Source organism: Podarcis liolepis, assembly GCF_965112155.1.
Source record: "Podarcis liolepis genome assembly, chromosome: Z".
NCBI classification, from domain to species: Eukaryota; Metazoa; Chordata; class Lepidosauria; order Squamata; family Lacertidae; genus Podarcis; species Podarcis liolepis.
In genome coordinates, this window is record NC_139570.1 from 42,547,195 (window position 1) to 42,574,573 (window position 27,379).

The 27,379-nt window shown below is 44.4% G+C and overlaps 1 protein-coding gene across 2 annotated transcripts in view; it reads left to right on the plus strand.

Annotated features, from left to right (window-relative positions):
* The window catches only part of LOC310698497 (uncharacterized protein), a 150,987-nt gene that overhangs the window by 101,761 nt on the left and 21,847 nt on the right, over nt 1-27,379 (plus strand). For both annotated transcript variants that reach the window (XM_083485686.1, XM_083485687.1), the window contains exons 28-50: nt 1,548-1,601; nt 2,364-2,408; nt 3,882-3,935; nt 5,249-5,293; nt 5,911-5,964; nt 7,099-7,152; nt 7,988-8,041; nt 9,995-10,048; nt 12,325-12,378; nt 13,528-13,572; nt 14,509-14,553; nt 14,766-14,873; nt 15,572-15,625; nt 16,160-16,213; nt 16,935-16,988; nt 18,414-18,521; nt 18,905-18,958; nt 21,268-21,375; nt 21,855-21,908; nt 22,751-22,804; nt 23,005-23,058; nt 26,015-26,068; nt 26,524-26,631. In XM_083485686.1, the coding sequence (XP_083341812.1) occupies nt 1,548-1,601; nt 2,364-2,408; nt 3,882-3,935; nt 5,249-5,293; nt 5,911-5,964; nt 7,099-7,152; nt 7,988-8,041; nt 9,995-10,048; nt 12,325-12,378; nt 13,528-13,572; nt 14,509-14,553; nt 14,766-14,873; nt 15,572-15,625; nt 16,160-16,213; nt 16,935-16,988; nt 18,414-18,521; nt 18,905-18,958; nt 21,268-21,375; nt 21,855-21,908; nt 22,751-22,804; nt 23,005-23,058; nt 26,015-26,068; nt 26,524-26,631 (1,422 nt within the window). The remainder of the gene's footprint in view (nt 1-1,547; nt 1,602-2,363; nt 2,409-3,881; nt 3,936-5,248; nt 5,294-5,910; nt 5,965-7,098; nt 7,153-7,987; nt 8,042-9,994; nt 10,049-12,324; nt 12,379-13,527; nt 13,573-14,508; nt 14,554-14,765; nt 14,874-15,571; nt 15,626-16,159; nt 16,214-16,934; nt 16,989-18,413; nt 18,522-18,904; nt 18,959-21,267; nt 21,376-21,854; nt 21,909-22,750; nt 22,805-23,004; nt 23,059-26,014; nt 26,069-26,523; nt 26,632-27,379) is intronic.

Consider the following 27,379-nt stretch of genomic DNA (forward strand, 5'->3'; position numbering starts at 1 on the left):
TTCCATACTTCTAATTCTCTGCATATTATAAAATTGTAAAAATCCTTAACCTATCTGTCTATATGTTGTTAATAATGAATTTGTGAAAGTTTATTCAAAACCTGCCAAGGATTCCAGTTCATTTTGTTGTTTCTTTAAATACTTTGTAAAAGGTTCCCATTCTTCTTTAAAGTCACAGTTGTCCTTATCACATAGTTTGTATGTCAATTTCACCAGTTCCACATAGTCCATCGGTTTCTCTTGCCATACTTCTTTAGTCGGTGTTTCTTCATTCTTCCATCCTTGTGCTATTAAGACACTTGCTGCTGTTGTCACATACATAAAGATATTCTTAAATTTCCTTGGCAGGTCTTTCCCTAAAATCCCTAGCAAAAATGCTTCAGGTTTTTTAACAAATGTTAATTGGAACAGAAAAGGCCCTTTCTTATGTTGTCACTGTCCTGACATTGCACAAAGAAGGTTCTCAGATGGTGATTTCAGGGTCCAGGCTGGTTCATATGGGGAGAGGTGGTCCTTGAAGTATTGCAGTCCTGAGCAACAAAGGACTATATAGGTCAGCACTTTGAATTGGACCCAGAAACTAGTTGGCAGCTAGTGCAATTGGGCCAGGATTGGCACTATATGCTCAAACCTGGCCACTGAATTCTGCAACAGCTGAAGTTTCTGAACCATCTTCAGAGGCAGCCTCCCCCATTTAACACATTGCAGTAATTTGCGGGTATAAGAAGGCTTCCCCATGGTTGCTACACCCTCTATCCATGGTACATACTGGGAGTTATACTGACAAATATCCATCTTGGAAGGGGAGAGTGGGGAGATTGGACCTTCTAATGTTTCTTTTGGCTTTGGATCAGCTACAAGGGTTTAATTTTGTTTTGAATTCCACAGTACTGCAGGAGCTAGTTTTAACCCAGTAATAGGGAACCAGGAGCAAAATGCAGTCCTCCAATCTCTCCCAGGCCACACCCCTTCTTGCTAGGACACACCCTTCACAGGTCCTGCTCCATCCCTTCCTTGGGTGCTTCTGTTTAGCTCGAATTGTCCTTGAACTGCAATAGTGCTTCTTGCTTGCTTGAAAGAAAAGAGGTGTGTGTAGGAACCTCTGACTTTTACATGGCTGAAATGTAGCTTAGGACACAATGGTTTGAGTCACATATGTTGCCCCGTGCGCATGTGAAAAAGGCCGCCCCACTCCTCTTTTAACCCTTCCCTCTCCTGGTTCCATATTTTCAATCTAACACTCCTCCCACAGGTGTAATTAGCCCCATGAGGGAAATGATTCAGTAACAGTTTCTGTAACTGTATCCTCAAAGGGGATGATATTAGCTGGATTTGTATTAAGGAAATGGAGCAGGGGAGGAAAGGGTTAAATACAATTTCTTCAATACCCCCCCTTTCAATACTAATAATATATATCTTTTAAATGAAGAGATCTGAGTGTTGATCTTCTGGCTTTAACCTGGGATTTAGCCGTGACTTAAGGGGGGGGGTGGCTGTAAGGAATTCAACTTTGCATGAAATAACAGAATTTTCTCTCTAATCCACAGGGCAGTCGGGGTCCAGATGGTGCAAAAGGAAGGCCCGGACAACGAGGAAAGCGGGTATGTCTCATGCCTGAAGTACCTAATTTTTCCTCAGGGGGAGGGAGGGTTTCACACAAAGGGTTAGTGGGAATGTTGAAAATATGTGAGAGATTTCAGGTATTGCTTTCACTTTGGTTTTACAAGTAATGTGCCCTACACAGCACAGAAGCTTTATCCCACCAAATCAGCCTTGAGAATTTATGGCAGGGGCATAGCTGTCAACTTTTCCCTTTTCTTGTGAGGAATCCTATTCGGAATAAGGGAATTTCCCTTTAAAAAAGGGAAACAATGACAGCTATGGGTAGGGGTGAGGGGACCAGAGGACCTGGTGTGGGCAGCGGGAGTGGGTTGACTGCAGTCCCCCAGGCCTCTTTGTAGCTTTCAGGATTCTCCCTAGTTAACACCCCACACGGGCCCTACTTTGAACCCACCTTTAGTGTTTTTATTTCTGACTAGAATATGCCCTTGGACTCTGATCACCATCCTGGTCGTCCTCCTATTGACATGCTCCCAGTGGCCGTTGTCCTTCTTAAAAATGTGGTCCCATGTCTCGACAAAGTACTCCAGATATGTGATGTTCCCACCAAAGAAAGAAACTGAGATAACAATCAAACACCAACACCAGCATTCTTGTGTTTGGTGGAACATTTTGTGTTGACTAATACCCAAACAGCAATGCATTGGTGGCTCAAGAGCACATGGAATCAGAAGCTCCCTGGGTATGTTGACTGATTAATGAGGAAAAAGACTTTCTTCAGACCACTTTTGGTTTCTCTCCAGGGCCGGATGGGCCAGCATGGGCTTGTTGGAATGCCAGGACCCCCAGTAAGTAATAGGATTCCTATTGTGACTAGCCTCAATCATGTCAACTTTGCTACTGAGGTTCAGAAAACAGTGAGTGACAAGGGAGAAAGCTTTTCAGTGGTGGCTCCCCATTTGTGGAATGTTCTCCCCATAGAGGACTGCTTGGTGCTGTCATTTGTCCTTCTTTTGGCACCAGGTGGCAAAATATCTGAATGTCATAATATCTCTTAGACTTGCAGTGTTTGTAAGTGTTGTGAAGGGTGGGGTGATTTAAAAAATCAATCCTCCAGCCAGACTGGCAATATCCCTTCACTCACAGTTTAGGAGATTCCTGCATTCTTCAGCAGAGTTTCTTTTCATTCAGCAAAGTAAGTGGCTAATGTATATGCCAAACAAAGCTTTAATAATAAAGAAAACTATAACACAATAGCATACTGTCTGAGAGAAACTAAAACAGCATCATGAGGCAAGAATGAAGCAAGAGTGACAGTTGATCTCTCTAACTGAACATCCGAAGGGAGGGGCCAATTCCAGAGCATAATACACAAGCCCCACCCACCAGATGCCAGACATTCTACTATTCAAATTAGGCCCCAGTGTTTTTCTAACAGTTAGCTTTTGTCACCTTTGTTAATCTAAGATAAGACAGTGATTATTTGTGTGTTTTTAGTACGTACTTTTTAAAAAATTGAAATTTTGTAAAGTAAAAAAAGAAGAAGAAGAAGGAGAACAGAACTGATTTGGTACCATAACATAGTACTTATAGTGACAGCATGTGCAATAGGCAAGCTATCACAAAACACAGGTACACTTCAGGGTGGAGTAAAATTATAAACAGTTATCTTTAACTAGTATGTATATAACTCCTCCCCATCATTATATGGCTTGATGGAGGTTGTAGTAAATATCCATCTTTGTTAAAATATGATGTAAATGGCTACCATATTACATCAAGTTTACCTTTCTTAGCAATTCCTCTAGCTACTCAATTTGATATGCCTTCTGGCGGTTCCCTCTTTGCAAGAAGTGAGGTTACAGGAAACCAGACAGAGGGCCTTCTCGGTAGTGGCGCCTGCCCTGTGGAACGCCCTCCCTTCAGATGTGAAGGAAATAAGCAGCTATCCTATCTTTACAAGACATCTTAAGGCAGCCCTGTTTAGGGAAGTTTTTAATATTTAATGCTGTATTGTTTTTAACACTTGATTGGAAGCTGCCCAGAGTGGCTGGGGAAACTCAGCCAGATGGGTGGGGTATAAATAAATTATTATTATTATTATTATTATTATTATTATTATTATTATTGTTATTGTTATTAGTGTGTCTGTGTGTCTGTGTGTTTTGTACTTCCCTTTAATGGTTGGTTGGCTGGCTGTAAATAAATGATTGACGGATTGATTGATTGATTGATTGATTGATTGATTTGCTTTAAGCACTCTGCAAAACTTAAGTAATATTGTTATGCATACTCTGCTCCCTTCCATACATTTCTTCCAGGGCTTACGAGGCGTTCCTGGGATTGATGGTCCAGAAGGAAAGCCTGGTACACAGGTTCCCATTCTATACTACCTACTTTGCTATCCTTTTGACTTGATCTGGCCCTTGCTGTGCTAGGCAGGATCTGGGGTTCATTTGCTTGAATAAGGGTGGGTGGTCTGTATCCAGCCCAAGTCAATTCCATGTGATGTGTATTCATTCGTAAGTCCATTCTGTATCAATCTGCACTTTGGAAAAAAGTAAAGAAAGTTACATTGGAGGTTTTTTTCCAGCCAAGGTATACTCAAAGTAGTAAATCCATTTGAATTAATGCACCTAAGTTAGTCGTGCCCATTAACTTCAGTGGGTCTTCTCTGACTATGACTAGTACCGAATGTAACCCATTTTTTAAGAAAGCATTTCCCCCACAAAATACACATTTTTGTATGGTAAGAGTAGCTCCACCCACTTTTTGCATCTGGCCTTGTATGCCACTAGCTTATGACCCTTGGAAAGGTGTCTATCAGGGAATGCAGCCTTCAGGCTGAAAAAGATTCCGTACCTCCTGCTCACACCTCTAGCAGCAGTGCATTTTCCCCAGTAATTTTGGAACTTGCATCTACTTACAGTGCATTTTAAATTGCTTTGGGGTGCCACATGAGAAACCATTAATAAATGAAATATAAAACGCTGTTGCTGTTCTTAAGCATCCCTGCATAGCTTCTGCCCTTGGGTGGTAGGTCGGAATGTGGAATGGAAGTCTTCATGCCATCTTAGCAGCAGAGCATCTCTCTGCATACAGAAAGTCCCAGGTTCAGTCCCTGGCATCATATCCAGATAGGACTGAGAATGAGCAGATGCCAGTCAGTGTAGACAATATTGAGCTAGGTAGACTCGTGGCATGATTCAGTGTAAGGCAGCTTCCTGTGTTCAGTGGCAGACTTACGTTTTGGGAGCCCTGAAGCTTGAACTGTTATGGGGGCCCCTTCACAACCAGCAACAAGGTCTGGGTAACCATCATTATCTTCTTCAACGGGTTTGTTTACAACAGTCTTTACAACATCTGGGCTACTGACTTGTTGAAATATATGCACACACACACAAAACAAACAATTTTCAGTCATGCAACTCAAATAACACCCGGGCTTCCACAACCTCGGCCTTCCAGATGTTTTGAGACTACAGTTCCCATCATCCCTGACCACTGGTCCTGCTAGCTAGGGATCATGGGAGTTGTAGGCCAAAAACATCTGGAGGGCCAAGATTGAGGAAGCCTGCACTAGACCCATGTTTAAAAAAACCCGGGGCCCTCTGAGATTAGGGGACCTTCAATAGTTTCATAGATCCGCCCCTGCCTATCCTTAATGTTGCTTTAACTTATCCTGCAGGGTGTTGTCGGTGCCGTGGGGAGCTCTGATCAACATGGTCTGACTGTGAGTAGAAGTGTGTGTGTGTGTGTGTGTGTGTGTGTGTGTGTGTGTGTGTAGTGATTCCAAGCTTTCCACCAACACCAAACAGAGTTACCTGGTCCTCCCAAGTTGTATCAGTCGTAGTACATTGTTTGGCTACATACCATCAAAACTCCAGGTGTCATTTGCCCTGCAGTCTCCCTGGGAGCCAGTAATTGCCTTGCCGGATCAGAAATCACTTGCCAAAGGCTGTTTTTTGTTGGTGCAGGCAGGCTTGCTACTGTCTGGTGGGAATGCTGAATGGATCAACCATCCTGAGAGAGAGGGAGGAAAAGACCACCCCCGGGCACTGCTCCAGCTTGACTTTTCACACCCCCACCCTGCCCCAGTATGATCGACCATCAACTGCCCTTTGACATTTTCATATGTTAACATTGCTTATTCTGTTCTACTTCAGTTGTCGCAAGGGCAGGACATAGTGATCACTGCTTCATCCCCATCACCTAAATTGGTATTGCATGCAATGAATCCACAGCTAGCTGCCAGCTATCCTTTCTGCCCTTTGTCCATCTGTAACAAAACTTCTCTCCTGCTGCTAGTAATGCCTGCAGTGTTTTTATTTGTTCTCCTCCTATTTTCAGGGCTTTGTGGGCTTTCAAGGTGACAGGGGACATGATGGACCTCCTGGATCAATGGTAAATGGAGTCTCCTACTGTGTGTGGATACAGAAATGCGCAAACGCTCTCCGAAGTTTGCCTGTGGGAAATGAAGCATTATTATTATATACCACCTTTCCTCCAAGGAGCTCAATGTGGTATACATGGTGCTCCCCCCCCCTCAATTTTACCTTCACCAGGACCTGTAAGGTAGGTTAGGTTAAGAGACGGTGACTGGCCCAAGGTCACCCATTGAGCTTCATGGCTGAATGGAGATTTGAATTCAGGTCTCCAGTGTCCTAGCCCAACATCCTAACCACTATGCCACACTGTAGCCAATAGAAGAGGTTGTGGTGTGTGCTTGGTTGCAGTTTTTGTATGGTGTCCCAACAGCTTTTCTGTTTTCAATGTGCCCATGATCCCTAAAAGTGTGGTGAGCTTTGTACTGGAGGGGGGAATTGTGCAAAGTCAAAATCTGAGGGTTGTAGAGGGGACCTCCCCAACTTTGCTGGCTCTCTTCAGGGGATGGACCCTCTTCTCCACTCTTCAATGGTACCCCAGAAGGTTTCCATCTCTACAGAAGGTAATGAAGCTGCTCCATTAGCTTTGTTTCCAGTACCACTCCCAATTTAATGTGTTAACACTGACTTGAAGAAACACATTTGGCCTCAAATGGCAGAAGGAACCCCTCCTCTCATCTCAAACTGCCCAGGTGTTAGGATCAGCAGAGTAGGTCCCATTTGTAGTTTTGCCACGCTCTTTGCTTCGAAGGATGGTGGCACACAAGAGGGCCTTATTTTCAGTGGCCCCCACATGGTGGTATGATCTCTCCTCTGTAGTGTATTTTGCACCATCATTTGCATGCTGTACAATGATTGGTCAGAAGATGAACCTCTTTACCCAGGCCTTTGTTTGAGTAGTCTTCTCTCCACCGTTGTTACTGTGCAGAGTGGTGAATGTCTTGCCCAAGAATCCTGCAAAACTAGAGCTGGCACCGGTGACAGTTCATTGGTGCTCCCAGTGTTATGCATCACCAAAGTAAGCAGGTAGTTTTTCATTGCTTGGAAGGCCTGATTGCTTGGGTAAACCCCAGATTATGCCCTCTGGAGAAAAACTTCCATCTATTAATTATCCAGCCTAGCACTTGTTTTGATGACTTCTCTTTCTGAACAGGGCTGTCCCGGAAAAACAGGGGTCAACGGAGAACCAGGTTTACCAGGACTGAGGGTAAGAGCTGATAAAAATAGATTAAATCTATTCAGATTTTATTCTTTCTGTGTTATTTTGTTTATTAAATGCATATCACACCCTTCCTCCCAAAGGACAATGCATCAGTAATAAAAAACAGTGCAATTAGACCAGGTAAAAACAGCTAACAATAAATTTCTAAAAGCAGTTAAACACCGGTTGGTAACTTCTAAAAGCAATCACTTTCTCTCAAATCTAAGAATTTCAGAGCTGTCATGAGCAGTACCTTTTATTTTTCAAAATGCCTGGACACATAGGGATGTTTTAAAATTCTTTCTATGAAAGATATTTGTCAGGGAACTGCCATCAGAGGGAAGAGGAGAGGTAAAACGCTCCAGTGATGCAGGGGAGGGAACTAGCAAGGAGAGAGAGAGAGCTTCCCCGGGGGAAGGAAATCCAGGGGACACCAGGGAGAAAGGGGAAGCTGAGAGTACGGCGGAGGGGAGGCTCAGAGACTATTCCAGTGAAATCAGCGGAGAGAGCACAGGACCTCCGCTTGGCACGCCCACGCTGCGCAGAAGGCTTCCACGCAGAGAATCTAGGAGGAGACTTGGAGTCAAGCAACTTTTATGTTGGAGGAAATTTAGGTCCCGCCCACTGACGGATTCTGCCAGTGACTAAGACAGTCGCGTTTCAAGGGCTGTCAAACCAGGGAAAGTTTTAGCTATACGACTAGCTTGGAGCAGTTTGTAGTTTACGCACAAGCAATCCCAATTCCCATTACAATATTAATGCAGAAACTAACAATGATTCAACACAGTGATTTGAGTTTCTGGGTTTATCTTTTATTTTCTCCCCCCCCTTCCCATTCCAGGGCCTTCCTGGCAAACCTGGTCTAGAGGGGCTGCAAGGGATTGTTGGCATCAACGTAAGTGATGGCTCTTATCCAGAGAAGGGATGAGAGACATTCAGTTCACTCCACATTTAAATGGGAGCTTAACCTAATTTGCACTTCCACCAGCTGAACCACAGCCATTCTTCGAAATTCACACTTCTCTGAATTTTGTGGCGCAGTTCTCTAGCCAAGTAATGGGCAGGAAAATGTATGTATTGGGGGTAAAGCATGCATAAATCAAGCAAAAATAACTTTAAAAAGCACACCAGGTTATGCCCAACTACATTTTACTGAGAGTAAACCTGCTAAAATCAATGAACCTAAGTTAGGTCCACTGTGTTGGATTGCACTGGATACAACCTATAATATTAGGGGAAATTGCTTAATATACATAGTCTTGCAGAGCAAAACTGCATACACTAAAAAGTGTTTATTAGGAGAAAATTGCACTGGAAGGCTGATGAATTTTTGTGAGGACTTTTTATATCGCAAGCTGATATAAAATGGTGGCACGCTGAACTTACGATTGGAGAAATGAGAAACTGAAATTGATATATTTGCCCATACTTACTCCAGAGTGGGGAAGATGGATCAACCTATTTCCCTTCTGACTTAGTTCTGCATGTACTCAGTCATGGCCTCCTTTCCCGCTGTATGCCTGTTTCTTTTGTAAATTGTATGTGTACACACAAAATCATGTTTAAGACATTTGCACTTCTTCTTAAAGCACACTTTTTGTTATGCATTCTTTTCCTATACAGTCATACCACGGGTTGAAGACGCTTCGAGTTGAGTGTGTTTGAGATGCGCTCCACGGCAACCTGGAAGTAGCGGAGCGTGTTACCTCTGGGTTTTGCCACTTGCGCATGCGCAGAAGTGGCATAAAGCGACGTGCGCATGCGCAGATGTGCCGTCGCTAATTATGTTTACCTCTAGATGCAAACGGGGTTCCAGAACGGATCCTGTTCGTATCTAGAGGTACCACTGTAATACATTCCTCTGTATGCTCCCGAGTGCAATTTCTCCTAGGCATGCATTTGTGTAAGCATTAGTTTAAAAAACTATTTTAAAAACTGTACCACAAACTTCAGAGAAGTCAGTTGGTAGTCATCCTCCAGTCCTCCTGTGCCCAAGACCAGCAGATGAGGAGTTCCCTTTAGGTTGTGGACCAAAAGAAGTTCTGCTTCATCCTCAGAAAGGAGAAGACCTGACCTGTGAAAAGTGAGGTGGGCCACCTGGAACATTCCCTTCCCATCAATTCTTAGGACACCTTTTGTGGAGCCCATAATATTAGGAATCATAGGATTATAGAATTGTTGAATTGTGAGCAACCCTAAACACTATATAGTCCAACCCTCTGCAATACAGGAATCACAGCTTCAGAACCCCTGACAGATGACCATCCAACCTGTTTAAAAACATCTAATGAAAGAGAGTCCACCACCTTCTTAAGGAGTCTGTTCTGCTTTTGAACAGCTCTTACCATTAGAAAGTTTTTCCTGATGTTTAGTCGGAATCTCTCTTTTTTTGTAAGTTGAATCCATTGGTTTGGGTCCCACCATCTGGAACAGCAGAAAACAAGCTTGCTACTTCTTCCATGTAGTCCTTCAGATATCTGAAGATGCCTGTCATATCACCTCAGCCATTCCTCACAAGGCTTGGTTTCCAGACCCTTGATCATTTTCATTGTCCTCCTCTGCACGCGTTCCAGCTTATCAACATCCTTCTTAAATTGTGGTGCCCAGAATTGGACACTGGACTCCAGGTGGGGCATGACCAAGGCAGAATAGAGCAGTAGTATCACCTCTCTTGGTCTGGACACTATACTTCTGTTGATGCAGCCTAGAGTTTATTGGCTTTTTCTGCTGATGCATCACACTGTTGACTGTGTGTTAAGCTTGTGGTATACTAAGATCCCTAGATCCTTTTCACATGTAATGGAGGGCTTATTAACTTGACAAGTGTTGTTAAACCCTTATATTCCAGGGCTATCCAGGATCATTTGGTGACAGAGGGAAGCCTGGTCCCAGGGGCAAAAAGGTAGGGGCTGTCAGAACATTTGGCATCAGGAGATTAAATGTTTTCCAGGGCCAAGCAACATTACAATTTATTTATTTTGCAGATTTATGAATTTTTCGATAGCCAGAAGCCATCCAAGCAGAGCAGGATAAAATCAAATGGGATATGATACAAAAGATGCAGACCCTAAAAATGAGATAAAATTTAAAAGTCACAGATTCTTAATAACAATATGAAATACAAAGATACACAGTGCCGTACTTTTCCGTGTATAAGACGCCCCCATGTATAAGAAGAAGAGAAGAGGAAGAGTTTGGATTTGATATTCTGCTTTATCACTACCCGAAGGAGTCTCAAAGCGGCTAACATTCTCCTTTCTCTTCCTCCCCCACAACAAACACTCTGTGAGGTGAGTGGGGCTGAGAGACTTCAGAGAAGTGTGACTAGCCCAAGGTCACCCAGCAGCTGCATGTGGAGGAGCGGAGACGCGAACCCGGTTCCCTAGATTACGAGTCTATCACTCTTAACCACTACACCACACTGGCTCTCGCCCCCTATTAGGAAAGACGCCCCTATAAGATGCCCCCTATTAAGAAAATGGGGAGAGATGGCACAAAGTTGTGGAGCTTTTTTGTGGAAGATTGCCCAGAATTGCCCAGAATTGTTCGGCTTTTTTTAGGGGGGAATGCCAAAAATCGCTCACCTGCACGCGTCACAAAATCCGCTTCTCGTCTGTCCCCTCACTGGCAGAAGCTGCCAATCGCCCGCCCAATTCTCACAGCATCAAAACCACCCATTGACACAGCGACCAATAACACACACAATAGCCACTGGAAGCTGTGGCAACAACCAAAGGAACGTCCACCCTATGCACTACCCATGTATAAGACGACCCCCATTTTTTAGCAGGACTTTTACAGAAAATAAAGTAGTCTTATACACGGAAAAGTGCGGTATCTACAAGCAATAAAACCATTTCTAAAAATTATTCAATTAATATTCCGTAAATGATTGTGTGGTCTTAAACAAATATGTCGCTGGCTACTGCTTAGTGATTAAGATGCTAAGTACCTGTCGTAATCTCAGCTGGTAGCTTATTCCAGAGGGCTAGAGCTGCAACACTAAATAGCATTATGCATACTATTTAAAAATGTGATTAGGACATACCACCTCTCTTTCTTAACAATAAGCAGCTGTGGAGAGTGTGGAATCTGCACTGGAACACGGGGAGATTGTTGCCTATGTGTCGTATGCAAACACTGACCTCATTTGAGGCAAGCCTTGTGTAGGACTCAGGCTGAATGATGAAGAGGAGCAGTGCTCCAGTGTTGCTTCAGCAACAGCTAACCGTAGACTGAGCCCAATATAGGAGCAAATAGTTCTGTCTCAGTCATAAGAGCTACCAATACTAAATTGGGCCTTTGCCCAGCCTTCTCAAACACTCTTTCACTCTAATGGAGTGGGTGAGGCTCTGGTTGTACTGGTACTTCTGTGATGGCATCCTCTGAGTCAGGGGGAATAACAGTGTGATTTCCTTGGGCCTGACGGGGGCATTGGTACCAGGGGCACCTCTTCTGGAAGTGTTTTTTTTTGTAGCATTGTATGTAATTCTTCTAAGCAAGAATCCACAATCTCATCTCCTAATGAAGGGGAATTAGATCCTAGGGTTGTGACACCATGGAAATTTCCTAACCAGCTGGCCCTCTTCCCCAACATGCTATTTACTCACAAAAAAAACCTACTTACCGTATTTTTCCATGTATAAGACTAGGGTTTTTTAAACCAAAAATTAGGTTTTAAATTGGGGTTCGTCTTATACATAGGTAGTGCTGAGCACTGGCGGAGGAAGAGGAGTGGGGGGGAGCGCACCGCCCCCGGCAGCAAGACTCCGGTGGGGTGCCATCACTGCTGCCCCCCTGCCCGTGCTGGGCACCATGCCCCTGCAGGCGGCTTGCCACGCCCCCAGGACATGCCCCAGCCCCTCCCCCACCTGCTCTCCGCCCCTCCCCCCCAGTGCGAGAGCATGAAGCTCCACCACTGGTGCTGAGGGGTGTTTTCTTAATTTGGAGTCCCCCAAAATACACATGGGGGCGTCTTATACACAGAAAAATATGGTACGTCTATTGTCAGCAGGTATTAGTGAGATCTGTGTTCATTTGTGCATGCACTAATAGTTTGGGGAGACCATACTACCACTGGTGCTGCTGCTACTGTATGCAAGGAAGTGATCTCATAGTAAACCATGCCTTCCTGTCCTCTCTGCTCTCTACTCCCCCTGCCTTTTGCCATCTTCGCAGGGAAAGCCTGGAATCCGAGGCCCCACTGGATTTCCAGGAAAATCTGGTTCCAAAGTGAGTGTCATTTTCTGCTGTGCTCCCTTACTCCTAAATGGTTGGAGGCACCTTCTGTTGTGTCGATCCCCTGGCAATGCCTCCCCAGGCGGGATTGGGCGATTGGCTAAGGTGGAGATCTCCAGGTATCCAGCCGGGGGAGGGTGAAGCCAGCCCAAACTACCGGAAGCCGCACTGGGATCTGGGGGGCTGCGTGTGACCACGCAAAAAGGCGCCGCCTGATTTGATGTGGGGACCAGTCATTCTCCTGAAAACCAGTTTTGGGGAAGCCAGACAAGGGGAGAGGGCTCTTGTGCTCAGGTTCTGTTTGTGGGTTTCCCCACAGGCATCTGGTTGGACAGTATGAGGACAGGGTGCTGATGGGCCATTGGCCTGATCCAGCAAGGTTATGTTCTTAACGTCCCCAGTTCTATTGGACTACATTGGGATCAGCTGGAAGACACAGTTCATTTGCAGGGTTAGAGAGCCCATTCCCTCCAACATTTTCCCGATGAAAATAGGGATGTCCCATTCCAGAATGATAATTTTACTCTTTATACCCCACACATCTTACTGGGTTGCCCCAGCCACTCTGGGCAGCTTCCAACATATATAAAAACATAATAAGACATTAAACATTTTTTTAAAAAGCAACACTTTCCCTATACAGGATTGCCTTCAGATGGCTCGGGGGTCAGATAACTCCATACCCTCCAACATTTCTCCAATGAAAATAGGGACATCCTAAGGAAAAGTGGGACGTTCCAGGATCAAATCAGAAACTGGGATGGTTTCTCTAAATCAGGGGTCAGCAACCTAAGGCCCATGGACCGGAAGTGGCCTGCAGAGGTCATTTGACCAGCCTACGAACCACCCCCAAACCGAGTTACCCGCTTGTGTGCTGCACTAAACCGGCACAGCGTGCTGGGGGCCTCGCTTCCGCGGTGCTGGAAATCACATCTGTGCAGACGCCGAAAATCGCGGGCACACGCACTTGTGTGCAATCTGGCCCACAGAGGGATCTCCGTGGGACCGATCTTGCCGACCCCTGCTCTAAATCAGGGACGTCCCTGGAAAATAGGGACACGTGGAGGGTCTGAGAGTCCTGAGTGGTCCCTTGGCAGCAGAGGGGTTTTTTTTTTACCTTATTTGGCTTTTCTCCCTGCATAGGGTCCACCAGGGCCATCTGGCATGAAAGGCCTTCCTGGCCCACAGGTATGTTCCCCTCCTCACAAAGTTTTCATCTCCTTTTTTTTTTTTAAATAACATCTCCTATTTTATTATTTTATTTTATTTTATTTTATTTTATTTTATTTTATTTATTATTTTATTCCATTCCATCATACATAAGTTGACCTGCTTACCCTTACACTAATCCTGATCACCTGGGCCTGCATAATGTGTGCCTTGGTGTGACGTCATAGCTGTGGGTGAGAGCATGTCTCTACACTAAGGGCGGCTAAACTACGGCCTTCCAGGTGCAACTGAACTATGACTCCCATTGTCCTTGGCCATTGGCCATGCCGGGGCTGATGGCAATTGGAGTCCCAAAACATATGGAGAGCCATACAACAGCCCCACAGTTGTAGTTTTAATAAAGGAGAATGAAATCCTTTTTTTCTTATTCCTTGTGACCAAAACAGACCTAACATGGCAGGTAAGTGACTGGATCTTTCAATGGAGTTTCTGCCTTCCTTTCAGCAGTGTGGGTGGGGTGGGGGTGGGGCAGAGTCAGAGCTGTGGCACCTGGGGGTGCAAGAATAGACCAGTGGAAAAGTTCCCACTTTACTCTCCCTGCCGCCGTCCATATCAACATGCCAATTTCTACTGATCAGTCACATTATTATTATTAACAGTCATTCATCACTTACTGCAATTATCAAAAAACAACAGCATACAAATGCAAAATCTAAACCAGAATCAAAAGAGCACAACTACATTATTTTTGTAAAAGTGGTCATCGTGCAATATTATAAAAGCACACAACCTACACTCCACCTTACGAAAAAATAAACACCACAACATTATCCTGCTAAAAGTGCTCATCCTGCAGTATCCTACCCTACTCAAAGATGAACATGAAAACTGGAGGCTAGAGTATGAAAAGATGGTGTCCGTCCTCTGCAGGAATAATCTTCTCATTTCTTTCAGGGCAGAATGGGAGATGTGGGCCCCAGGGGATTTCCTGGAACCTTGGTAAGCATATGGTTACCTGAGCATGGGCAGGGGCTCACTTAGGCCTGATCCTGCCATGCCCCTTCCCACAGTCTTGGCAAGAAAGAAGGGGATTTCTGCCATCCTCATCTCTTTATGAGCTTGCAAATGAAAATGTTCTTCTCTTCCTTTATGAAATGCACTTGTGCACCCTGATTTCCCCCACCTAGGAATGTTTTTTTCCTACTCCATAGGGACTTCCTGGTCTACATGGACAAAATGGCATCCCAGGAAAGCCAGGACTAGTGGGAGAAGCAGGGTCCATTGGTCCAGTGGGAGTGACTGGTCCACCAGGGTGCCCGGTATGTACACATACGTATCTGTGCCTGGATGCTACATGTTTTGGAGCTTGGTGACAGCTCCAGGTTCAGTGGGGGTAAGAGGGTCTTCTTAGCCAGGCAGGACTGAAGGGATATCAGCATCAAGGAGTGCCCAGATGGCTTGTGTAAACAAGCCAACCCCTTTGTCCCATAGAGAAAATAATCGCCGGTCTCTCTGTGCTGTGAATGAAGGACAGTTTCACTGTTACGTATGCCAAGGACGGAAAGCCCTGGCTTGGGGGCCAAAAGCAGTCCCCCAAGCCTCTTGAGATTCTCCCCAGACTGCACCCCTCACCAGCCCTACTTCACATCCTACTTGAGTGTTTTAACACTCTTGATAATGGGCACCCTTGATAATGCCTGGATGGAAGAAGTGATGAGTGAATGTATCACTAGAAATTAGCCTTCTGCACTAGTGCATTGATTTAAGTGATTGCCTCAGGTTTTTCTGATTTAACTATTACCATCGATAACCTGTAAAGGGGGTTGGGGAGCATGAGAAGGAAGCACAATTAAAATAACAACAAGAAATTCATCTGCTATTTCCATGATTTAATTTTAGACTTTTTCCTGAGTTTATCCTGGTAGGTGGGTGGAGCAGCAGATTATCATTATACGAAACAATCCTAATGTACAACTTGTCCTTGTCCTTAATTGTAAAGTGTGTACTATCTTTACAGGGAAGAGATGGGCCAGCAGGTCTAGGGGGACCCATTGGAGAGAAAGGAGAAAAGGTAAGTTAAGGGTGGAAGTAAGAGGATCTCACCCACACACTGGTCTTCCAAGGTTGCTACATGTCAAAGAGCTAAAGGCATTCTTTTGCTCTCGTAAAAGCTGGAATACTGATCTTAAAATATCATCTCATCCCCTGTATACACAACTGACCCCTGTGTTCTGCAGGAGAGCATCCTCTGCAAATGCTATCCTTTCAGGGGATCCTTCCCACACAATGTTGGACTTTTGGTGTCATGCTAGAACTTAGAACTCCCTCCCATTGCATATCAGACAGGCACCTTCTCTGTTGCCCTTTTGGCACCTGCTAAATACATCCCACTTTCTATATATACCTTCTGAAATATTTATACCAGTAGGTGTCAGTGTTGGATTTGAATTGCTTGCCTGGAAATGCCTGGGATTGAACCTGGAGTTTTCCACGTGCCAACTAGATACTCTACCACTAAGCTGTGGGCTTCCCCAGTCTGAGCAGCACTGCTCTGTGTAAACCCATCTTTTGCAGCCCATATTACTGAATACCCTTTTTTCCTTAGGGTGCCTCCGGAGGCCCTGGTGCAGCTGGTGTCAGTGGGCTCAATGGAGAGCAGGTATGGTATGGAAATATAGTAGAATGCATCCTCTTTCCCTCTCTCTTTTGTTTTCTATCAGGTGCTGTCCTGCTTACAATGCTAGAAACCAGATGGAGATGTATTAAAAAATACCTAAAGAGAACTCTGGGAATTGGAACTCTGTGAGGTGGTGATGGTGGTGTCCTAGCAACTCTCAGCTCCCTTAAACTACAGTGGTGCAGATAGGGCCTCATTATTCTATGCACAAACATGCAAACACATTAACTTCAGTTCTCCCATTGCAAAAGAGCCTGCATGAAAATTTGTATCCATTTTCATGCAGCTTTCTCCTAATGTGAGTATTTTTTTGTACATAGTTTTGGCTAATATAAGCATTCTGACAAGCAATTTCCCTCTTTCAGAATGCAATTTCATATATGTGACTGCACTCTGCACTGCTTGTCAAAATGGTTGCACTAGCCAAAAGTTTCTCACTTTTACATATTTGACACACATTTTTGTACATATCTTCTAGAGGAAAATTCTGTGTTGCAAAATGCAGGAGTGTGAATTTCAAATGAGGACTGTGTCTTGTTTGCAAGGTGCAAATCCGGGACTATCTGGGGAATAAATTTATCCCCTATCCTTAATCCATACCGAAACCTTGTGAAATCCACCAGCCTGTGATATTTGTGCTCTCCTTTTTCTATGTGCATGTACAGAGTGCAGGATTATTATTGTGTGTTTCTTTTCCCTCTAGGGTGTCCCAGGCATACCTGGAGTGGAAGGTCAACCTGGGTTAAAAGGGGAAAAGGTGAGTGCTAACTAGTTTTCTCTTGAACCACCTGGATTTTGAGAATCTTAGAATTCAGAGGATGTTGCTCTTGTTCTATAGGAAGAAGCTTGATTAGCATTCTTCCACCCGTGAGACTCCCATTTGCCAAATTCATTCATCTGCTCAAAGGTTCTTGTGGCTACAGTTGAGAAAAGGTTGCAGCATTTGGGACTTTTTAGTTTAGAGAACTAATGACATGGTAGAAGTTTATAGAATTATGCATGGCATGGAGAAAGTGGACAGAGAAACACATTCTTCCCTCTCCCATAACACTAGAACTTGTAGACATCCAATGAAGCTGAATGTTGGAAGATTCAGGACAGATAAAACAAAGGACCTCTTCAGTGGTGAGCCAGCGTGGTGTAGTGGTTCAGAGCGGTGGACTAGTAATCTGGGGAACCGGGTTCGCATCTCTGCTCCTCCACATGCAGCTGCTGGGTGACCTTGGGCCAGTCACACTTCTCTCAAGTCTCTCAGCCCCACTCACCTCACAGAGTGTTTGTTGTGGGTGAGGAAGGGAAAGGAGATTGTTAGCCACTTTGAGACTCATTAGGTAAAGGTAAAGGGACCCCTGACCGTTCGGTCCAGTCGTGACTGACTCTGGGGTTGCAGTGCTCATCTTGCTTTATTGGCCAAGGGAGCCAGCGTACAGCTTCTGGGTCATGTGACCAGCATGACTAAGCCACTTCTGGCGAACCAGAGCAGCGCACGGAAACACCGTTTACCTTCCCGCCAGAGCGGTACCTATTTATCTACTTGCACTTTGATGTGCTTTTGAACTGCTAGGTTGGCAGGAGCAGGGACTGAGCAATGGGAGCTCACCCCATCGCGGGGATTCGAACTGCCGACCTTCTGATCGGCAAGTCCTAGGCTCTGTGGTTTAACCCACAGTGCCACCCGCGTCCCTCTTGAGACTCATTAGGGTAGTGATAAAGCAGGATATCAAATCCAAACTCTTCTTCTTCTTCCTTTTCATACAGCTCATAGTTAAACAATGGAACTCACTCCCACAGGAGGCAGTGTTGGCCACCAACTTGGATGGCTCTAAAAGAGGACTGGACAAATACCATACTATCTATGGTAGTAGCCACAGTGGCTCTGCTCTGCCTCCACAGTCAGAGGCAGTAATGCTTCTGAATACCAGTTGCTGGAAGCCACAGGAAGGGAGAGTGCTGCTGTGCTTGGTTCCTGCTAGCAGTTTTTTCATGGGCATCAGGTGGCCAATGTGAGAATAAGCTCCATAGATTAATCATGTGATGCATGAAGAAGTACTTTATTTAATCTGTCTGGAGGAAGAACCCTTTGTGGTTTGCAGCTGTGGCCACCATCAGTATACTGTGAGTAAATCCAGACTCAAGTGCATCTCGTTCCAATGTCATTCTTTCTTTTATTATTGCTTTCCAGGGTAACAAAGGAGCCCCAGGGGCCGCAGGTGTTCAGGGTGACATTGGAGAGACCGGAGAGAAGGGCCGAGAAGGGCAGCCTGGTGGATATGGAGAGCTGGGAAAGGAGGTAATCTGCACACAATTCCTTTGAAGTGGGTTTTTCAGGCCAGGTTATCAACCGCAAGGGTGCATTCAGATGTGGGGGATGTTAAAAGGATTTTTTTTCTGATTTTAATGCTAGACTTTCTGCTCTGTTCTTCAGTACTTCTTTCATATTGCAGGGCCTGTCGCACTATGGAACTGTGGCTTTTGGACATGCCACACTAAATTTAATTCACATCAATGGGCATGGTGTGACACAAAAAAACAGACGCCATTGGCCAGTGTCATTGGACTCAGTATCCAGGAAGCTGGATTCATGCATGGGGTTGCTGTGGGGAATTCTGAGCACAGGGTTTGATGTTATGGCACAAAGCCCCTTTCCTAAAGAGATGTGCTTCTCTTCTACAGGGTGACGTTGGAGACCCTGGAGATCCAGGAGATCCAGGGCCAAATGGAAAAAAGGTGTAGTAGATCTGTCCTGATTTTCCCCCTTCTATCTCCCTCTCACCAATAATCTCTCAGAATGTTTGAGTGGCTTGAGGGTATATTCTCTCTTTCCTTAGAATGTACCGTATTTTTCCATCTATAAGATGCACCCATGTATAAGACGGCCCCTATTTTGGGGGACTCAGGTTTAAGAAAATGGGGGAGATGGCTCCGTGTATAAGATGCCCCCTAATTTTTGACATTATTTTTTTTGGGGGGGGGAACTAGTCTTATACAGTATGGAAAAATACAGTAAAAACAATATCATGAACCATAGAATCATAGAGTTGGAAGAGACCACAAGGGCCATCAAGTCCAACCCCCTGCCAAGCAGGAAACACCATCAGAGCACTCCTGACATATGGTTGTCAAGCCTCTGCTTAAAGACCTCCAAAGAAGGAGACTCCACCACACTCCTTGGCAGCAAATTCCACTGTCGAACAGCTCTTACTGTCAGGAAGTTCTTCCTAATGCTTAGGTGGAATCTTCTTTCTTGTAGTTTGGATCCATTGCTCCATGTCCGCTTCTCTGGAGCAGCAGAAAACAACCTTTCTCCCTCCTCTATGTGACATCCTTTTATATATTTGAACATGGCTATCATTATCACCCCTTGAGCAGAACTGGGTATGATGAAGAGCTGAGTCAAAATTGAGAAGTGGGAGGCAGATTTTTATATATATATATATATATATATATATATATATATATATATATATATATATATATATATTGAAAGCAGTCATTTAAAGCATGGAGTGTTCCATTTTGACCACATTTGCATGTTTATTGCATTTATATTCCATCTTTCCTTCAAGGAATTCAAGGTGGTCTACATAGTTCTCTTCCCATTCTGTGTTATCCTTGTCAGGTAGGTTAGACTGAGAGAGTGTGAATTGCCTAAGGTGACCCAGGGAGTGTCATGAACACTGGTTTGTTTGTCTTTTAAAAAGTCCAAACTTGGAAAACAATTTATTTATTATTATTAAATATTTATTGCATTTATATCCCAACTTTTATTCCCAAAGAGCTCAATCTGGCCTCCATGGTTCTCCCCTTCTTCATTTAACCCCCACAACAGCTCTGTGAGGTAGGGTAAGGATGGACTGGTCCAAGGTCACCCAGCAAGTTTCACGAATGAGTAGGGATTCAAACCCTGGTTCTCAGGTCCTGGTCTGACACTTTGCACTATGTTCATTCCTAGAGTATTTCTGTGGTTGCAATTTGTTTTGGCTACGTTTAATACTGATCTAAAATCTGTTGTAACACACCCTGGAATCTACTGGTAAAGGGCAGGTAATAAATATGACAGCAACACCATATACTGTATTGCAGAGCGTTGGACTAGATACCCCTTGGGGGTCCCTTCCAACTCAGCAATCCTAGGATTCTATTATTCTAATGTAAGGCAAAGATAGAGAACCTGTGGCCATCCAGAGGTTGGGCTGCAACTCCCATTAGCTCCAGTCAGCACGATCGATTACCAGGGATGAAAAACGTAAGAAGATCCCTAAGTGAACCAGGCCAATGGCCCATCTGCTCCAGCTCCCTATTCTCACAGTGGCCAACACAAAATAAAATAAAATGTTGCAGTGGCTTCAGACAACCAGCAGAGGAGAGTTTTATGACATGGGTGAGGAACCTCAGACCTGGTCCACAGGATTCTCTCTCTCTGCATCCCTCATGACCATAGCTGTCAACCTTCCCTTTTTTTGTGGGAAATTCCCTTATTCCAGCGCCGTTTCCTGCTGCTTCCCGCTGCTATCCTGGATTGTTAGATATCCCATAGACTGTCCCTGGGACAGGTGAAGCTGCTGATCCCTTATTTTCAAAGCTGCTGATCCCTTATTTTCAAATCTGAAAGTTGAGAGCTATGCTCATGACTCTCTCCAATCACATGCCCTTGGCACCCTCCTTAACCTGGCTTGAATTTATTCTCAAGCTCTGGTAATGCCACTCGCTTGCCTGGAGGAAGGATAGAGGTGTGTGTGTGTGTGTGTGTGTGTGTGTGTGTGTGTGTGTGTGGAAACTAGCCTACTGTACAGATGTCAAATTCATATCTATTGCTCCACCTGTTTTTGCCTCTGGCCCTGCCCACCACTGGTATATTCCCACCAGAAAGTTGCCCAGAGTGGAACACAGCCACTGAATCAGCAGGTGATCCTTAAGAGGTGATTAGCAGGTGACCCTCCCCCCCTTCAAGACATGGCACACCAGTGGGTTAAAGACTAAGAACCAATGGAGTAATAATAATAATCTTTCTCCTTCTCATTTTTCTTCTGGAACAGGGCAGTCCTGGCAGCAGAGGACCTTCAGGGCTGCCTGGGCCACGTGGCACTATGGGGCCAGTTGGTGGAAAGGGTCGCAGAGGAGAAAAGGGACAAGAAGGTTTCTTGGCAAGTACACTAACAGCATTCCAACTAATGGTGCAGGGATGGGGACTACAACCCCCATCAGCCCCTGCAAACCTGGCTGAACAGTCATGGACAACAGGAGAGGGAGTTGAGACCCACAAGTCATCCCACCACTGTTCTCCCAGGATTTATCTAGTTGGTGAACCTGGACCTACAATATTTCTTTACCAAAAGAAACAGGAATAAAACATTCCAGTAATATAACAACATCCTTTGTAACAATAAAACGGAGAAGTGACAAAAACATCAAACTGATAAAGCAGGTGGATTTCCCTGCCCTTTGATGAGTGCTGTCACTCCAAAGCATTGTCTATGTGCCTAAAAAGCATGCCTGCTCTTGTAAATGATTTTTTTTCTAGTGGAGAAGGAGCTAGGGCAGATTCTGTCTCCAGAGTTTCCATCGGGAGAATCAATTGAATTCATCCTGTGCCTCATTTTCTCTCCTCTGTTTTTCCATAAAGGGCCAAGCAGGCATAGCTGGAACTGCAGGACCTGGAGGAGCAAGAGGAGCACAGGTAGGTCACATTTCATAGCTGAAGCCTCACAAAGGTCATGCTTGACCTGCAAATGACACCACCTTGGCAAGGTTTAAGCATTCGCCAAGGTCCTTGGGCTGTGTTCTAGTCCAATGCCAGAACCCATAGGGAAAGCAATAGAGCTGGTAGTGAGGCACGTTGACAGTTCCTAGAGCACATCCAACTTGTACAGACAACAATTGGGGGCAGAAGGAGGCCTTTTATGTTTCTGTCACCAGACTACTTCTTCCAGGCTTCACCCCCTTGAGACCCTTAAAGGGTCAACCCTCTGGCTTGAAGATGGGCCCTTTTCCTTTCCATAGTCTCCCACCTGGTGGGAGCCCAACCACCTTTGTCACAATGGTCTCTCTATCTTCCACAGGCAGCTCTAAACCCAGCCCTGGCTCCCCATCTGATGCCCCTACTGCCTCTAACTCTGTGTCCAGATCATTGCAGGATACAGGAGGCATGACTGAGCTGAGATGCTCAGTGGTACCCCTGGATCCTAAAGAAGAATAGGAGGGCCTATGGCCCTCTAGATGTTGTTGAACTACAACTCCCATCAACCCCCAGCCAGCATGGCAAGAATTAAAGGTGGCGGTACTTGTGGCCCTCCAAAATAAACAGTGGTTTGATGTCAACTTGCTGCTGCATGCTGGTGAAACTTCTTGTTGTGTTCTACTGCTGCTGCACCTCCAGGAGTCCAACATTCAAATGAATCAGAGCCTTCCTCAGGCCAGCACTGGGGCCCTCAAACTGGGAACATGACACACATCAAATCCAGCCATAAGCCAGAGAGATGTGTCTTGTCAGTGACCTCTGCTCTTTTTTTGGCATTGCAGGGTGAAATTGGAGTCCGGGGGCTTCCAGGATTGGATGGTCCTGAAGGAATGAAGGTATCTCCATTTTTTGCCCATGACTTTGCTGGTAGAGTAAGGGATTATGGGACAAAAATACGATTATGGGAGAAGTATATGTGTGTGCAGTGAGTCAGTATCGTCAGTTTAACTGAGGCAGCTCACCTGTTTCCCAGGTAGCAAAATGGTGTTTCCTATTTCACAATTCTTCCCACCCCTCCTTTTCTTCTTCCTCTCAGGGAAAGCCAGGACCTCATGGTGCGATTGGACCCAGTGGTGCTACTGGACTAGCGGTAAGGGCAAGGCACTTGGTGCCCAAATGTCATTCTTCTTGAGATAAAAATATGTATAGGTTCATAACGATAGGTCTGGAATACCATCAGTAGGTGTTTTGATACTGTAAACTGCCCTGTGATCTTCAGGTGAAGGGCGGTATGGAAGTTTCATAATAATAATAATAACATTCACAATTTAATAGGATGCTATCATATTTGCATTTACTGGAATGATATGCAAATCAAAACACAGCCATCCTTCAAAATTCACACTTCTCAAGTTTTTTTGCTACTATAATAAATTTGTGCAAAGCTAGACATATTACAGGAAAGCCTGCATGAAAAATGCACATACTGGAAGAATAAGAAATCAAGATAAAATACTTTCTATAAAAGAATGGAAATTGTTTATTTAATATTTACAGATATATTGTAAACACATAGAAACACTGGCAGGATTATAGTAATAACCTGCAGTATATATTTAAAGAAGAGTATATATTTAAAGAAGAGAAATAACTGAGTAAGTTTAGTTAATTTGGATATGCAGAAGATATTAAAAATAAATTTAAGGAACCGCAGAAAGAGGGGAAAGGAAGTCAAGTTTTAAAATATCAAAATGATTGTAAAATCAGTGAAATGTATATATCTGATATGTATAAAGAAAATTTAAAGAAAAAATAAAAATGCATGTGCTGGGGAAATAGCATACAACAGTGCATTCTGTAAAACAATATTGCTTGCAAAAAGTTGTGTAAATCAGATGTATAGCTGGATCACATTGACCTCATAAAGATCTGGAGAACCAGGTGCTGTCTATTATTATTATTATTATTTATTAAATTTGTATACCGACCTGTTTATCCATAGATCTCAGGGTGGTTTGCAACATAAAAACACAATGGGCAAGAAATTTGCACTAGAAATAGGAGAACATTAAAATGCTATCAGATGTTCGAGAGGATTTTTGTTTGTTTGTTTGAAAACCACAAGTTAATGGAGAAATGTGGAGAGCTGACCTTCAGAGGGGGAAAAGAAATCAAGAGAAACACATTAGCATATTTATCCATCACTAACAGCCAGTGTTACCACAACCCTCCAGGCAAAGAGTGTTTTTCATAGAAATGTGGGAAATTGCCTCTTCCAGACTAGACCACTGTTCCAGCTAGTTCAGTATTGTCTGCGCTGACTGGCCGTGGCTCTCCAGGATTTCAGGAAAGAGCCTACCTGGAGATGCTGAGTACTGAACTAAAGGTCTTTTGCATAGAAAGCATGGGTTCTGTCACTCAGCTCTTTGTCTTTCATCAAAGAGCAATGTTCCAAGCCCTCTTGGCTCTGAACAAGAGCTGAATAAAACATGAGCTGCCTGACCCAAGTCAAACCATTGGTCCTGTATAGCTCAGTATATTCTGCACTGACTAGCAGCGGCACTCTGGTGCTGCAAAGAAGTGTCTCTCTCAGCCCCACCTGGAGATGCCAGAGATGAACCAGGGACCTTGTGCAAACAAAGTGGATACGGTGCCATTGAGCTAAAGCCCTTCCCCATGCCCTTTCACCAGCCCACCATGTATTTGATGGTGGCAAGGAAGCAAAGTAGGTATAAAAGGAGAACTCACTGGATGCCAAGATCCAGGTTTGAGGCAAGTACTTTTTGGTGAGAGAACACCAGGAGAGATTTTGTTGAATAGTGGGTAGACATGGCAGACGACACAGCGATTTCTCCAAAGCAGCTCTTTATTTTCTAAGCTGGAACAGAACTGAACAGCAAACAGCTCAGCCGGCCTGCTTTTATAGGCAGCCTGCTGTCAACATTGTAGCAACAACAACCCAGGGTTTCCCGCCTAAAATAACTGACGTGGACCTGAGTGAAAACTATCTACAGTATCCCCCTGCTGGCCCAGGGTGAGAACTTCAGTACATAACAGATTTAAAAACTCAAAATATTCAGCAAAGTAAAGTGTGGAAGTATATGCTATTAGACAATTAAAATCTATATTTCCAAGTGAGTTCCAAAATAATCTCCTCTACCCCCACCATAGGAAAAGACCATGCATTTATTAAGTTACAATGGTTTACTTACAATTCTCCAAAGTTCAGCTTCTTGTGCCTCTCCATACATAAGTCAGAAAGGTTGCACAGGCAGTAAAACTTAGTTTAGTTTAGTTCCAAAGTGGTGCAAGTTCTTAAATTATTGGTATAGTAACAAATGGCTCATGAGAGCCATGTGGTCTGAGCTTGGCACAATCAGCACAGTCCTCCTCACACACTGAGCTTCTTAGGTAGAGTGGGGGAGAACAATAGGTTTGATTACCCATTTCCTCCCAAAGGAAGGGAAGTGAATGTAGCTAAACCTGATATGACAGCTTACTCTATAGTATTAACCCTGTCTTGCCTTAATTAGACTTAGGCATGTTGGTTATAGGGATGCGGGCGGCACAGTGGGTTAAACCACAGAGCCTAGAACTTTCCAATCAGAAGGTTGGAGGTTTGAATCCCCGCAGTGGGGTGAGCTCCCGTTGGTCGGTCCCAGCTCCTGCCAACCTAGCAGTTCGAAAGCATGTCAAGTGCAAGTAGATAAATAGTACCGCTGCAGCGGGAAGGTAAACGGCATTTCCATGTGCTGCTCTGGTTCGTAAGAAACGCTTAGTCATGCTGGCCACATGACCCGGAAGCTGTACGCCGGCTCCCTCGGCCAATAAAGCGAGATGAGCGCTACAACCCTGGGGTCGGTCACGACTGGACCTAATGGTCAGGGGTCCCTTTACCTTTACCTTTAAGTTGGTTATATTCAGCCACATACACAAAATGTTAGCAAAATGTGGATAAGAATCCTGACCTACCTTAACCTACCTTATATGGTTCTTCATAAGCATTTTAACAAAATAGAAGTCGCTGAAACATTTTGAACATGCAAGCATTGCATAAATAAAATATGACTGTGAATAAAAGTGTTGTTGCTATTTCTTTATTTCAGGGCTTCCCAGGAGACGATGGGAGGAAGGGAGATCAGGGCAAGCCAGGTCCTTCTGTAAGTACTTGTCTATTATTATGGTTCAGGAAGGCAGAGCTCAGGAGCTGCTGCTTCATCAGTGAAGCTGCTCAAATTAAGAGTTTATCTAGCAGGGTTGGGGAACCTGTGCTCTTCCCCCATGCATTAGATGTTGTTGGACTTCAGCTCCAGTGAGTGTGTACATGTGTACGCACATTCACACAAACTCTAGATGTTCCACTAAAACAGTAAATACAAGGAAGATGAAAGAAAACTGGCAGCAATTGAGGATGAATAAAGCAGTTGCTTGGTATTCTTGTTTTGTTTTTGTTGGAGTGGAAATAAGAGAAAATAATGCTAGAAAAACTACATTTCCCACTATGCTGCTGGGATGGGGACCATCTCTTCTTGCTGCTCTTTCTATGTACAGCATATTGGCAGTTTCAAAAAGAAATGTAAAAAATTGTGCCATCTCTCTCATTTGCAATCTCTAGGGTGCAGCAGGCCCTGTGGGTACCAAGGGTGTTCAAGGTCTCCAGGGTTTTGATGGCCGGGAAGGATCGAAAGGAGATATAGGTGGGAAAGGAGAGCCTGGCCCAAAGGTAAGACCTAGCTCTTAGCTGATGATGTTGTTGAGTCTTGCCATCTTGATTACAGTGTATGGACCATTCACTTTGAGTGGGAAACTGGTAAATGCTTAGTTTCTTAAGCAAAAGAATTGTAATGTTCCTTGATATCAGAGAATTTCTCTCCAGCCTTTGGGAGATGACACTGCAGGTTGGATGTTGCCAGAAAAGCGCTTTAGGGAGAAGTTTGCCATTTGATTTTGGACTCCGAAATAGATGGGTAGAAGACTGCACTGTCTTTGGATGATATAACTAAAACAGAGGATGCATAGGGGAAGACAGCCACCCTCCGGGAATCCCAATGGCAGATTTACCTGCTGCAGGAAGAGCCTCTTTGAGTCCACTTTGCTCTGCTTGTATAAATAAAACTGATGTTACAACCTAGGTCTCTTATACTCTCTCATCTAAAAAACAAGACAGTGCATCAAATCCTTCAGCACTGCCCTTAATTTTCTCTGCTTTAGGAAGTTGCAATATGTAATATGTAGCAATGATCTCACTTTGAGCTCACAAACCCCTTTGAGCAATTCTTGGGGCTATATGTTGGCAGTAGCTCATGCATAAAAAGAGAAACATCAAGGTTCAGACCTGCATGCGTGTCAGAAGATATGGGGAGCTTGATGTACTGGTGGAGCTAGGTGCTTTTTAAGGGCTGAACCTTTTCCATGAAAGAAAACTGTATCTACTTTATCATATCATAGATCTGAAGAGCATAAGAACATAA